This window comes from Podarcis cretensis (genome assembly GCF_951804945.1).
Source record: "Podarcis cretensis genome assembly, chromosome: 2".
In the NCBI taxonomy this organism is placed as follows: Eukaryota; Metazoa; Chordata; class Lepidosauria; order Squamata; family Lacertidae; genus Podarcis; species Podarcis cretensis.
In genome coordinates, this window is record NC_137171.1 from 110,723,102 (window position 1) to 110,736,410 (window position 13,309).

The 13,309-nt window shown below is 48.1% G+C and overlaps 1 protein-coding gene across 7 annotated transcripts in view; it reads left to right on the forward strand.

The window, feature by feature from the left end:
* PPP1R10 (protein phosphatase 1 regulatory subunit 10) overlaps positions 1-13,309 on the forward strand; it is a 22,267-nt gene extending 8,958 nt beyond the window's left edge. For 2 of the 7 annotated variants that reach the window (XM_079959149.1, XM_079959150.1), the window contains 18 exons: positions 2,905-3,022; positions 3,501-3,587; positions 4,038-4,173; positions 4,422-4,473; positions 4,584-4,661; positions 5,031-5,201; positions 5,604-5,709; positions 6,204-6,313; positions 6,636-6,736; positions 7,191-7,338; positions 7,662-7,823; positions 8,272-8,518; positions 9,045-9,120; positions 9,591-9,788; positions 10,203-10,317; positions 10,707-10,814; positions 11,121-11,744; positions 12,168-13,309. In XM_079959149.1, coding sequence (XP_079815275.1) covers positions 2,916-3,022; positions 3,501-3,587; positions 4,038-4,173; positions 4,422-4,473; positions 4,584-4,661; positions 5,031-5,201; positions 5,604-5,709; positions 6,204-6,313; positions 6,636-6,736; positions 7,191-7,338; positions 7,662-7,823; positions 8,272-8,518; positions 9,045-9,120; positions 9,591-9,788; positions 10,203-10,317; positions 10,707-10,814; positions 11,121-11,744; positions 12,168-12,277 — 2,736 coding nt within the window. In that variant the 5' untranslated portion in view covers positions 2,905-2,915 and the 3' untranslated portion in view covers positions 12,278-13,309. Of the gene's footprint in view, positions 1-2,904; positions 3,023-3,500; positions 3,588-4,037; positions 4,174-4,421; positions 4,474-4,583; positions 4,662-5,030; positions 5,202-5,603; positions 5,710-6,203; positions 6,314-6,635; positions 6,737-7,190; positions 7,339-7,661; positions 7,824-8,271; positions 8,519-9,044; positions 9,121-9,590; positions 9,789-10,202; positions 10,318-10,706; positions 10,815-11,120; positions 11,745-12,167 lie in introns of those variants that run through there. The other 5 variants (XM_079959146.1, XM_079959147.1, XM_079959151.1 and 2 more) reach the window with 5 other exon arrangements.

Sequence of the window (13,309 nt, forward strand, 5' to 3'; positions counted from 1 at the left end):
CCATCATATGAGTGCATAATAACCTATTGATTATCACCAACAGTGGACTCACTTTTTAAAATAACCAAATTCAAGGATTTAGAAGAATGTAGGACCTCCTGGGGGACGCAGGTGGCTCTGTGGGTTAAAGCCTCAGCGCCTAGGGCTTGCCGATCGAAAGGTCGGCGGTTCGAATCCCTGCGGCGGGGTGCGCTCCCGCTGCTCGGTCCCAGCGCCTGCCAACCTAGCAGTTCGAAAGCACCTCCGGGTGCAAGTAGATAAATAGGGACCGCTTACCAGTGGGAAGGTAAACGGCGTTTCCGTGTGCGGCTCTGGCTCTGGCTCTGGCCAGAGCAGCGATGTCAAGCTGGCCACGTGACCCGGAAGTGTCTCCGGACAGCGCTGGCCCCTGGCCTCTTAAGTGAGATGGGCGCACAACCCCAGAGTCTGTCAAGACTGGCCCGTACGGGCAGGGGTACCTTTACCTTTTTACCTTTAGGACCTCCTGGACCGTATTGATTTAGGGGGAAATCTCAGTCATTGAAAAAAAGCAGGGCTATGAGAAGATCTGGGTTTTGTAGTCTAGTCCTGTATTTTTAAAAAAACAACTTGAAACCACACTTGCTGGGAGATAATGCCTCCACAGAAGGCAACTCAAGTCACCAGTCCAATTTCACATTGAGAGTGAACACAAAGGTAGTTTTAGTCTTCCAGGCAGCTACATATATTAATATGCTACAGACTTCTTGAATTGGAGAGTACATTTTTCAACGCAGACAGTTGCTACTGCATCAAACTTGCAAGGATTTAAAGTGCTTCAGAACGCATACTGCATTGCCATTAGATAACTGACATTTACATAGATGCAACCCTGTTTCAGATTGGCATCTGAGCCTGATCCAGTAGAAAGATGCTTAGCAGGTTGCTACAGGCTACCTCTTTGAACAATTTCAATAGCTTTCACACCTCTTGATGCAACTAGCTGTCCTTGCAAAGAAGATAGAAAATCAGGAAGCCCCAAATCTTAACATGAAATTGGCATCTCACTGCCTCTCTAAGATTTGTGTTGGTCAATCATACATGGTATTCTTTCAGAGACTAATAAACCATGATGTGAGGAAGAGACGGTCTTGACTCAGGCATGATTTTATACCAGCAAGTTCCTACGTTGGCTACCAGAAGTTAGCTGTAAAAACATCAGCTGCTCTTGGTTTAATTGCAAGGGGCACAGCTGGAGCACTGCACAGTCTCAAACCAGCTGCCACCCATAATGTGTGCTCGTGAGAGACAACCATGCACTGGATCAGATTTAAACTAAATTGGCATCCCTTGCTACAATTTAGCTCAGTTGCTACCCATAGGTACTGCCCTGTGCTTTGGGGCCTTGACAATTTGCAGCTATATAGTATAACTTGACTGGCCATGAAAGTTGAGAAGTACATTAAACGTTAGAGGAAGTTGCCAGTAAAAGAGCATGACTCATGAACCTCTTCAGGTAGCTTTTACCATAAAGCTTGCACATCCACTGACAGCCCCCTTTTAGTGTTGGCAGCGTATATGGCCATAGGCTTTTTTAACCACACAGCTTCAACTCTTGACTCACAGAATATACCATTAGAACACTGCTTTCTGAGCATAGCAACTTTATGAGCCCTTTCCTCAGAAAATGGGTTGTGCACTTGGCTGATGACCTCCATGGAATATAGGACCTTTCCAAAAACTTGGAAAACACCTATGAGTGCCTGATTTTGCTACTCGTGGCAATAGAAGTGCTGTGGGTTAATGGGAGAGTTGAATGTACATCTGAAGGTGCTAGTATAATAAAAGGAGGTTGACTACTCCTTTTACAATAATGGCAGTGGAGAAACGAGAGGGCCCTTGGATCTTGCTTGCCTGTTTCCTGATATGTGAGACAATGGACAATTGCAAGCTGCTAGGTCCAAGAAGCCTTTATGTGACCCAGTGAAATAATTGCATCTAAGCAACTGTTGTAAATGCTCATTCAGTGCATTTGCCCATTTTAAATGGGTGTGCTCTTCTGTCTGCTGTATTCCTGTAAAACATACTTAGCAGTGAGAGTGGATGTCAGAAATGTTACCACCAATAAAACTAGATTCTGGTATATTGTCGCTCACATTTTTCATGAAGTTTTATATTTTAGCCTGGCTATATCTCACTGAATTATTTACAGTGTTCTTTTTAGAGTCAGGCCTACATTTTCCAGTATGAATAATCCTGCCTTTAAAATAGGAGAGGAGAAACTTTAGTTGTGCTCCTGTGTGCCTGAGAGTATGCCCCACTGAACTGTAAATTGTGTAGGATTGTGCTATGAAATTTGTAAAAGTTAAAAAATCTTATGATATTAGTAGGGAAGAACTCTCAGAACATTAGGTAGAAGGACATTTGTTGTGACTGAAATATATGAGACTTGGACTGCATGTGGCAAAACACTAAATGTTTATTTTTATAAAAACACTTGTTCCAGTTGGAAACAAAATATCTTGTAATGGCCTGCATATTTCACCAACACTCGTTCAAAGGTCATGGTGATCAACAAAATGGCAAACAAATTATCAGTGCAGAGGATAGCATTTCTTCACTCTTTCTCACTGTCTTTCGCCATCTCTTTGCTTACTGCTCCTTTTTATTTTCCAAAGTTTATGTGATTGAGGAAGCCGCTTGTTGGCTCAAAGAATAGGATAACTCTTCAGTGCAAATCTTGATCCTTTCTCTGCACTGTACATTGACTCCTGAGAACTTTATCTAAAGAGGAAACATGATAATACTTTGCACTTACTAGAATTGAAAGCTACCCCCTGAAATTTTTTCACTTTTTTTTTTTTTGCAAAGGAAAGGTGTAGTTTTAACTGTTTTGAGGAGTTAGAACTAACTGTAGTACGCTCCTTTTCTCCTGTATTTTATCAGAAGTTCCAACCATGGGTTCCAGACCGATAGACCCAAAGGAACTCCTGAAAGGACTGGACTGTTTCCTTGGCAAAGATGGAGAAGTCAAAACACACGAAGGAATCACTAAAATTTTCAAGTAGGTTTTTAGTGTTAAGGGTATAATTGAAAGGCTTGTTGTGACTCCCAAAAAGTGATGGCTTACTAAAACCTTACGTTGTACGTGCGATGTAAGAACCCTCCAGCATCGTTTACAGCTGTTCAGCTATGGCAGGCATCCCCAAACTCGGCCCTCCAGATGTTTTGGGACTACAACTCCCACCATCCCTAGCTAACAGGACCAGTGGTCAGGGATGCTGGGAATTGTAGTCTCAAAACATCTGGAGGGCCGAGGTTGAGGAAGCCTGACCTTGCATATAATTCTGAAAACTAGGTCAACTTACTGGGTGAGCTGGAATTGACAGAATTTGAATTCCCTTCTCTCAACAAATGTATCTGTGTGTGTGTCACCCCACCCCACTGAAAAAGCTCCCTTTCCCTTACAAATATTATCTGGTCTCATCTTCTGGATGGCCTGCTTGCAGTAGTAGTTAATATTTCCCTTTCTCCAATTTTAGCTTGATGAAAGATGCCCAGAAGATGGTCAGTCGCTGCATCTATCTGAACATCTTGTTGCAGACCAGAACACAAGACATACTCTCAAAGTAAGGACTTTTGAATGTTTCTGATGAATAGAATTTGGTCTGCTAGTTCCAGAGGCAGAGGGGGAGTTCTGTGGATTAAGTCTAGGAAAGGGGCTGGGGTGGACTTCTGACTTGTGTCGCCACCTCCAGCAAAAGGAATATGATTTCTATAATTACGGATGCCACTGAATTGTCCAGTCACTCACTTTATGCATTTTGCGTTTTATGTTTTAACTCATCTTGTGGTCTCGATGATACATGAATATTAATAAATAAATAAATGAATGAATAATACTTAAATAAATAATAATAGTTAGCAGGGTGAGCCCACTTGCATTCAGGATATTCATATCCCTGCTTTGCTTTTGCCTGTCTATCCGCCTCCCAGTTAGTCTTACAAATCCTAGGCACTCATTGCAACCATCTAGCAAAGCACTTATCTCAACAAAGTGTGTTCCCCTCTTTCTGCAGATTCATCAAGGTTGGTGGCTACAAGCTTCTCAACACATGGCTGACCAGCTCAAAAGCAGCGAATAACGTGCCCCTCCTGCAGCAGATCCTGCTCACCCTGCAGCACTTACCCCTTACTGTGGATCATCTGAAACAAGTTAGTCAATGAAACAGCTTTGGACGTTGCTCTTCACCCTTGCCCTTGGGTTTCAGGGCTGCAGAAATGCCCCGCGGCAAGGTGGGTGGGCCAGGAGGTTTCGGCCTTTTTCTCGGGATCACACGCCTTTCCCAAAGCCAGTACCCCCTGGGTGCAGTAGTACAGCAACCTGGCACGCATTGTTTCACCCTGGTGTTTTGCTTGATGTGATAACCTCCTATTTTTTCCTCCCACCCTTTCTATTTCAGAACAATACTGCCAAGCTGGTCAAGCAGCTCAGCAAGACAAGTGAGGATGAAGGTAAAAACCTGTTCTCTGGACACTTGCAGAATTCTGACACATGCCCTCTTACATTGGTTATCACTATATTCCAGCAGCTCATTCGGTGCTTATGTCTCTCTCCTTTCCAGAGCTTCGCAGACTGGCTTCAATACTGGTCAGCGACTGGATGGGTGTCATCCGTTCCCAGAGTAGCTCCCAGCCTACAGGTAAGTGACTCTGTGCTGTCTCACAGATGCTCAGGTTAAGTTTGTAATAGCCAAATCCGGCTCTTAACCGGTCTCATCCTTCAGAACTAAGAACAAGTGTTTCCCAAACTCGGGTCTCCAGATGTTTTTTTTGGACAACTCCCATCATTCCTAGCTAGCAAGACCAGTGGTCAGGGATGATGGGAATTGTAGTCTGAAAACAGCTGGAGATTCAAGTTTGGGAAACACTGGATTAGACCAAAGAGATTGGTATATGCACACATTGTTTAAAGTAGGTACAAACAGTGATGAAATCTCCCTTAGCTGCATCCCGAAAGGGCCAGGAAGTATTCCGACTTTAACCCTTCTGACCTTCATTCTTCCTTGCAGAGCGAGACAAGAAAAAGCGGAAGGAGGAGAATAAAGGCAAAGCACCCGTTCAGGAGAAGCCTCAGGAGGCCAAATCAGAAACCAAACCTGAAGAGACCCCTGAGAAGAAGAAAGAAAAGCCAAAATCTCTCCGCACTACAGCGCCCAGCCATGCTAAGTTCCGTTCCACTGGTAAGTGCTGGCATAGGCATGCTTAATGATCCAGTATGGTGTAGCATTTAAGAGTTGGACTAGGACCCTGTGACAGCTGAGTTCAAATCCCAACTCAGTTGTGGAGCTCACAAGGTCACCTTGGGCCAGTCACAGCCTCTCAGCTTAGCCCCACCCCACCAAGTTGTTGGGAGGATAAAATGGGGGGAGAACTGTGTATGCCACTCTGAGTTCCTTGGAAGGAAAGGTGGGATATAAATGTAGCGAACAAAATAATACGTTTTTGAGCAAAAATACATTCTATAAACAGCTGGCTTACAGTCTTGGATAGGCAGGCAGTCCACACTTGCAGAGCCTATTCTGGGATTATCGCAGTTGTTGTTGGAAACAGTTATGACACTGAATGTTGCCGTTAACTTGCAGGGCTGGAAATGGAGACTCCATCCCTCCTTCCCGTAAAGAAAACTGTCAGTGCTGCAGTAACCTCGGACAAATACAACTTGAAGCCAATACCACTGAAGAGACAGAAGTAAGTCCTTGGATCCTAATGATGACTTCATCTCATTGCTCTTAACTACTTGTCGATTGGAGGGTTTTGACCCAGCGTTGGGAAAGCTTTGATTATTCCTGTTGAGCCAGCACTTTCCTAAGTTGTAACATCAACTCTTTCAGGAGGGGGGAGTTGATGGTGACAGGAGGCCTCTTGTTTGTTATCTGTAGTGAATGAGGTGTAATAGTGGGAGAAAGTGGCTCAAGCCATTCTGTTCACCGGTTTTTAGATATGCTATAGCAAGGAAGTTTGGAATAGTGATAGGGCAGAATCTGGGTTCACACTGCCCTGGGATCTTCTGATAAAGGGGAGGGCTATAAATTGGATAAATAACAACAAGGACGTTCATTAGACGAGCAAAGTATGCAATATGTGTCAAGTGAACTACAAGAGATAAAAACTCCCGAAACTGATGGCGACCTTCCTAGTGCCCCCTCCTCTTTTAACTGACACTGTGCCTTTTCTTCCTGCAGCACATCTACTCCCATTGCAGAAAACCCACCTGCTGAGAAGAAATACAAGCCCCTCAATACCACCCCTAACACTACCAAAGAAATTAAAGTCAAGATCATCCCCGCACAACGTAAGCTTCTCTAATTTTTTTTTTTAATGGTTGTTCACACCATTGTGTCTTACCCAGAAGGCCTGCCCCAGGTAGAAAATGACCTATGGAGTAACATGCACTATAGAGGCAGCTAGAATACCAGTGCTCTGACCTTCCTCATGAGTGAGGCTGTTGTGGCTGCTGAATGTTTCTGAGGCTGCAGACCTTGCCATGCTTGCTTGGGAGTAGCTCCCACTGAGTACGGTGGGGCATCTTATGACTAAACACGCTCAGGATTGCACTGATGAAGGACTTTGATTACAGAATTGCTTTCAACCCGTTTTTCTCCATTCATCCCCAGCTATGGAAGGTTTGGGCTTTTTGGATGCCCTAAACTCTGCCCCTGTCCCAGGGATCAAGATCAAGAAGAAAAAGAAAGTTTTGTCTCCAACTGCAGCAAAGGTGAGAGGAACCTGTTAATAATGATAATAATAATGATAATAATTTATTTACACTTTGCCCCTCTGGCTGGGGTTCCCCAGCCACTCTGGGCAGCTCCCAACAGAGTGTTAAAACCGCAATCAAACATTAAAAACTTCCCTAAACAGGGCTACCTTCAGATGTCTTTTAAAAGTCAGATAGTTGTTTATCTCCTTGACATCTGACGGGAGCGTGTTCCACAGGGCGGGCGCCACTACTAAGAAGGCCCCCTGCCTGGTTCCCTGTAACCTCACTTCTTGCAATGAGAGAACCGCCAGAAGGCCCTCGGTGCTGGACCTTAATGTCTGGGCATGAACAATGGGGGTGGATGTATCAGTATGTATATTGATGGCCAAAGCCCCAGCTTCCCCTACTGTTAACACCATATCTGGCAATTAACTAAATAGAGGTTTGGGGTGTGTTTCTCAATCCTCAGTCGAGCCCCTTTGAAGGGAAGCCAGTGCAAGAAATGAGTACCACCAAGCCAGCTTCACCAGAGCTTACCCCTGCATCAGAGCCAATGGATGTGGATAGACCTGGCACCCCTGTACCAGCTGTGGAGGTTCCTGAGCCAATGGAGACAAGTAAGGAAAAGCAGGAGGGAAGGCACATCTAGTGTAACTGTGTGTGTGTGTACGTACATGGAGCAGAGCTTTTTACCCAATGCAGTGTTGAGCTTGTCCAGGAAGCCTTCACCATCTTAAAATTGCTGTCTCAAAGCGAGATCCTGAGCAGCTAGTGCATGGTGTCTAAAAAGCCCCCCCCCCAAAGGCAACTTTGCCTAAGGGATATACATTGCATCTGAAACAGGTTGGGGGTTTCCCTGCCTCTTCTGGCCCTGGTATTCGAAGCATGCGATGTCTCTGCAGCTCTGTTGCTGAGCTTGCATGTGGTTGTGCTTTTGCAGATTCCTCTGAGCAGGGTGGATTGCTGGATTCCAAACCAGCCGATAGCCCGGTCGATTCAACCCAGCTGACAAAGAAGGGCAAGAAGAAGAAGACTGTGAGCTGGCCTGAGGAAAGCAAGCTGCGAGAGTATTTCTACTTTGAATTGGATGAGACAGAGCGAGGTGAGTGCCCTGTTCTGGAGGAAAGGTTTGTGCAAATAAAAGGAATTGGAATGCGAAAACACACATGCCCAGCCCAGGGATTCCTTCTGCAGTGGCTAAGTCATAAGGCCATGTGGCAGTGAAAACAATTATTTTGGGCACTCTTGGTTTTTATCAAGGGTTTCTTTGCAAGCAGTAATGTCCAGTGTTTATTCCTTTGTTGAATTAAAGCTTTGATATTCAGGAACTGAGGGTCCTCTAGGCTAACATATCTTGTTTGCTGTAGGAAAATTTGGAGTTTCTCTGTTGTGCTGATCAACAGAAAGGATTGGTTTTTCCTTTCAAGAAGTTGGTGTGGGAAGGCAATAATGAACTTTCAGTGTTGGCTCACGAGGGTCCCTAGCTGCATTGTTAAAAAGAGTTTTGCCAGATCTTATTTTAGGCTTACCTGTCTGCTCTGTCCTCACAGTCAATGTGAACAAAATCAAAGACTTTGGCGAAGCTGCCAAGCGAGAGATGCTGAAGGATCGTGAGGCCTTTGAGACAGCACGTCGGCTCAGTCATGATGCCATGGAGGAGAAGATCCCCTGGGTCTACCCGAAGCCCATTGACTTGCCTTCTCCACTGGTTCAGCCGGGAAGCGGGAGCCAGGAGAAGTTCACCCAGGCTGAGCGCGAGAAAGGCATTTTGCAGGAAATCTTTCTCTCCAAAGAGAGGTAGGCGAACTCCAGCAAACATGCTGACGTGTGCATTTGAGCACTTGAGACCCTGGGTTAGATCCCTGGTATCTTCAGCAGATGACTTCCAGACTGAGTATAGGACACGGAAACTAGATGGAATATGGAAGTGACTATAGGCGATTCTCTAATTTTAGCAAGGATTCAGTCATGTATCCTGGAAGACAACAGTGGAGAAACAGTATTAGTTACATGGTTGGGAGAGGAAATTCCATGGCTAGTCCCATTTTGGGGAGGACCTGGGTGATTATAGCTCTATCTTCCCGTTTCTTCTGCAGTATCTGGGCTCTCAGCAGTTCTCACCGTGCTTGTCCTCTCAGTGTTCCCATGTGGCAGGAGAAGGACCTTTATTACGTAGGGCACTAGGTGAACTGTCCAGAGTTGGCCAGGGATTTCAAGTTTCTTGGCTTCCCTAGTTTCAGGCCTAGCAATCTTAACTTAGGCAAGGTGTTATCCGTCTCTTCTCTCCCTGTATTAATTCCAGACCAATGTTCTCTCTCTCTAGTGTTCCCGACAGTCCTCATGAGCCTGACCCAGAGTCCTATGAGCCAGTGCCGCCCAAGCTCATTCCTCTGGATGAGGTAAGTGCTTTCTCACTTCGGTGGTTTCCAATCCCCTGCTTTGAGCAGAGGAAAATAAAAAATAAAAAATAGTGGCTACAAGAGGAGTGGGAGTGATAGCCAGAGCTAGTCTTGCAACTGTGCAGCAGGCCAATATTTTATTTTATTTTTTTAAGAGCAGGACACTTGATAGACAAACCCTCCTAGGTTCCCTATGCTAAGAAAGCATATTTAAGAAAGGGACCCCAGAAACCGTGTGCTCTATGCCTATTCCCTGCCCCCTCTCTGTGTTGGTTTCCCTTCTGTGTAGTGGAAACAAGCTGGAGAAGGGGAGTATTTTGGATCAGAAGCACAGCCGATCTCCCCTGGGCTAGAACAGCCGGCTCTCCCACCCACCCACCCACCCGCCCCGTCTCCCTGGGTTTGAGCAGCCAGCTCCCCAGCAGCCAGCCTCTGCTGACTCCTTCTGTCTCCTCTGTCACCTCTCTCAGGAATGCTCCATGGATGAGGCTACCTACGAGGAAAGACTCGACCCAACCACCGCCTCGCAGTCTCCGGACGGAGCTGGGGGCTCGAAGCTGCCCCCGGTCCTGGCCAACCTCATGGGCAGCATGGGGGCAGGCAAGAACCCGCAGGGCCCCAACCCCAACTCCTCCATCAACGTGCAAGAGATCCTCACCTCCATCATGGTAACTAGAACAGCAGAAAACCAACCGCAGCTGACCTGGCCTGCCGTGCCTCCTCCTCACCTGCCTCCTTTGCAGTTGAGAAGCCGAATTTCTGCTGAACCAAACTATTGGCCCCATCTTACCGACACCTTCAGATAGGTGCAGAGACCAGAATCCTCCTCCTCCTCCTCTTCCCCTCATGAAATAAAAAGAGCAGGAGACTATCCCACGCTGCGCCAGGAAGAGAAGCTGATAAATGGGATTCTGTCCTGAAACCCATTTTCTGGTGCCTTCCTTTGCGCAAAACCGGAGTAGCTCCCCTGCCCCAGCTAAGCAGAGGTGTACGCAGGACCAGTGTAGCCAGTGGGGACAGGGTAGGCCAAGGCTGCAGACCTCCTTTCTAATCCCACGGCTTATCTTCCCCATTTATTGCAGGGTGGCTCCAACAATCACAAAACAGAAGAGCTGCTGAAGCAGCCAGATTACTCCGACAAAATCAAGCACCTGCTGGGCAACTTGCAGGGTCAGCCTGGACCGGGTCCTTCGGGAGGTGAGTTGGTTTCATTTGGCACCTTAATCCCTCTGCCCCCCATGTTGAATAGGCCTCGCTGTTTCCATCAGCTGTCCTCCCAGATATGCCACACAGTTCCTCCCCACGAGTCAGTTGCATAAGGCGCCATAGGGATGCTTCCCCCCACTTTAAAACGGAGGCCTAAGTAAAGGACTAGGTGGCCCATCCAAGGGAGGACATGCCAAAGCTTTGTGTTCAAATTCCAGGCTTACAGTGGCTAACAGGTTGGGTTTAGCCTGGTGGTTATGTAGAGCTGTTTCTCTCCTTTCTTTTTTCTTTTTCTTTCATATACAGCTGTTTTTCTCTGTTTTGTGTTGATTCTCCTTTGCAATGGGACTCCATTAACAGTTCCTTTCTTCTCCTTATAGTTCCTCACGGACTGCTTGGAACAGGGCCTGGTCCAGTCCCCAACGGATTTCCCCCAGGGCCCAAAAACATGCAGCTCTTCCCTCCTGTAGTTCCAGGACCTATGCCTGGTAAGTAGAGATGGGTCCTTCCTAAAAAGAAAAGGCCAGCATGGAATCATAGAATTGAAAAGCTGAAAGAGGGGGCATGAGAATCATCTAGTTCAATCCCCTGCAATGCAGGAATCTTTCACCCTGTGTGGGGCTTGAAACCACAACCCTGAGATCTAGAGACTTATGCTCTTACCAACCGATCTATCCCTGGGATTGGGGTGGGGAGTGGTGGGAATGGCGTGTTCCTGAGAAACCATTGTCGGTTGTGTTTCTTTGGCTAAACCCAAAGCCACGCTCATTGTGCTCCCCTTCTGTCTTCCCCAGGACCCCACGGGGGCCCAGTTGGTCCTAACATGCCTCCCGGCCCTGGCGTGCCCAGCGGGCCTCGAATGATGGGCCCACCCCCACCCCAATGTAATGATGGCTACTGGGACCCTCCCGACGGTGGCATGCGAGGTGGGCCCCACGGAGGCATGAGAGGCGGCAGCCCTGGTCCGGGCCCTGGCCCCGGCCCTTTTCACCGTGGGCGAGGTGGCAGAGGTGGAGAGCCCCCTTTCCGTGGACGAGGCGGCAGGCGGAACAGCGGCCCCCCTAATGGTAGGGGTGGCCCTCCCAACAACAGCATGGGCGGTGGCCATGGAGGGGGACACGGCGGTGGCGGCCACGGAGGGGGACACGGCGGCGGCCACGGAGGTCACGGAGGAGGGGGCCATGCCGGGGACCACGGCAGGGGCCACCCCGGGGACCACGGCCGGGGACATCCTGGCGGTCATCCAGGGGACCACGGCAGGGGACATCCAGGTGGTCATCCAGGGGACCATGGCCGGGGATATCCAGGGGACCACGGCAGAGGTCACCCAGGGGACCACGGCAGGGGACATCCAGGGGACCACGGCAGAGGTCACCCAGGGGACCACGGCTGGGGGCACGGAGGCGGCCACGGTGGAGGTAAATACTGGAAATTTTCAGTGCTCTTCCCTTGATGGGGTGGGATTTGCGAGGGTGTCAGCCCAGCATGCAGAGTTTCACAGGGAGGCAAGCAGCTGCTAAAAGGAAAAGGGAAAAGCAAAGGGGAACAGAAATGTTTGAATACAGATTGTCCGTCCCCTTTGTCTTTGGCCCCTAAAACAGATTCTTCAAATGTTAACAATGCTGCCCAGGGCATAGGATAGTCTCTTCCCATTTACTTTTAATAGCATGCTTTCTTTAGAAACTTGTTTTGCCATCTTCGGTTCTTTGTGATGCATCGCGTTCTGGGTCTGCGGGTGGCTGGGATGTAACAGTATGTTGAGGGAAGGGGTGCATGCAAAGTTACCCGAACTTCCTTCCCACCGTGGCTGACTGCCCTGTCCCTTCCCTTTCGCCTCGCAGACAGGTCGGAGCGCCCCGTTTGTCGTCACTTCACGATGAAAGGCAGCTGCAGGTACGAGAACAAGTGTGCCTTCTACCACCCTGGCGTCAACGGGCCGCCCTTGCCCTAGTCGCAGGGCCCCGGGCCCCTCTCCTCAGCTCTTCTTAACTGTGGTATCAGCACACATTCCCATGTCACAGACTCCGGGACTTGAACCCCCAACTCTCGAGACTCATGCTGCATCCACCTTTTTATGGCTTCTGTGAGGCCCTTTAAACGTTTGGGGCAAGGGGGAGCCGACCACTCTCCCCTCCGCTGCTACTGATAATGAACTGCCACATCCCCCCCCCCCCCCAAAAAAAGAGGAAACCACTGGGAGGCACCTTTTCCGTCTGGTCTGTGGAGCGATGAGGCCACCCATGGCTGTGAAAGCACAAGAGACGTCAGGGCAGGATTTTGGGGAAAGCCGACCAACCTGTGTAAATATCCCTGTGAAAACCAGCAGAGGAGGAGGAGGAGGCACTGCAGCTCTGAAAGGCCTGCCTGGGCTGGACTATATTCCACCACAGGTTCCCAGGAACCAGGCCTGCCCTGAGGACTTTGCTTTTCCTCCGGCAGAACAGCTGGCCTCCGCAGGCAAACGCTGCCCTTTTAGGAACACGCATGTGAGGCAGGGCGAGAAGCAGCTGCTTCTGGATTATTCTGCGGTCGATGAATCTACAGCCCTGGTTGAAGGCCCACTGGGAGATGGGGGAATTCCAGTAGTTGCCACTTGCACAATACCTTACTGGTGCCCCATCCTCTCCCCTTTGTCAAATCTTCCCCACTGGCTGCAGAGATGCGGTTTCCTTTGGTGCTATGTTCTGTCATTAGGGGAAACCTACAAACTGTTTTCTATGAAAACTCAACCTTGACTCTAATGATTTAGGGGGGTAATTTTTGTTTTCCTGATTTATGTTGTTGGTTGTGGGTTTCTTTTTTTCCTTTTTTTTTTTAAGTGTCTCACAAGGTGTGGGCTTGTCATTACATCTTATGTCTCCCGTTCTCCTTGAAGTGGGTGCAGTCGCCCCTCTCCTGAGGGGAAGGAAATGTCTCTTCTCTCTCTAAGTTTTGTATATTTTGTACATTAGTAATAAACATGGTGGGAAAATGAGTTATTTAA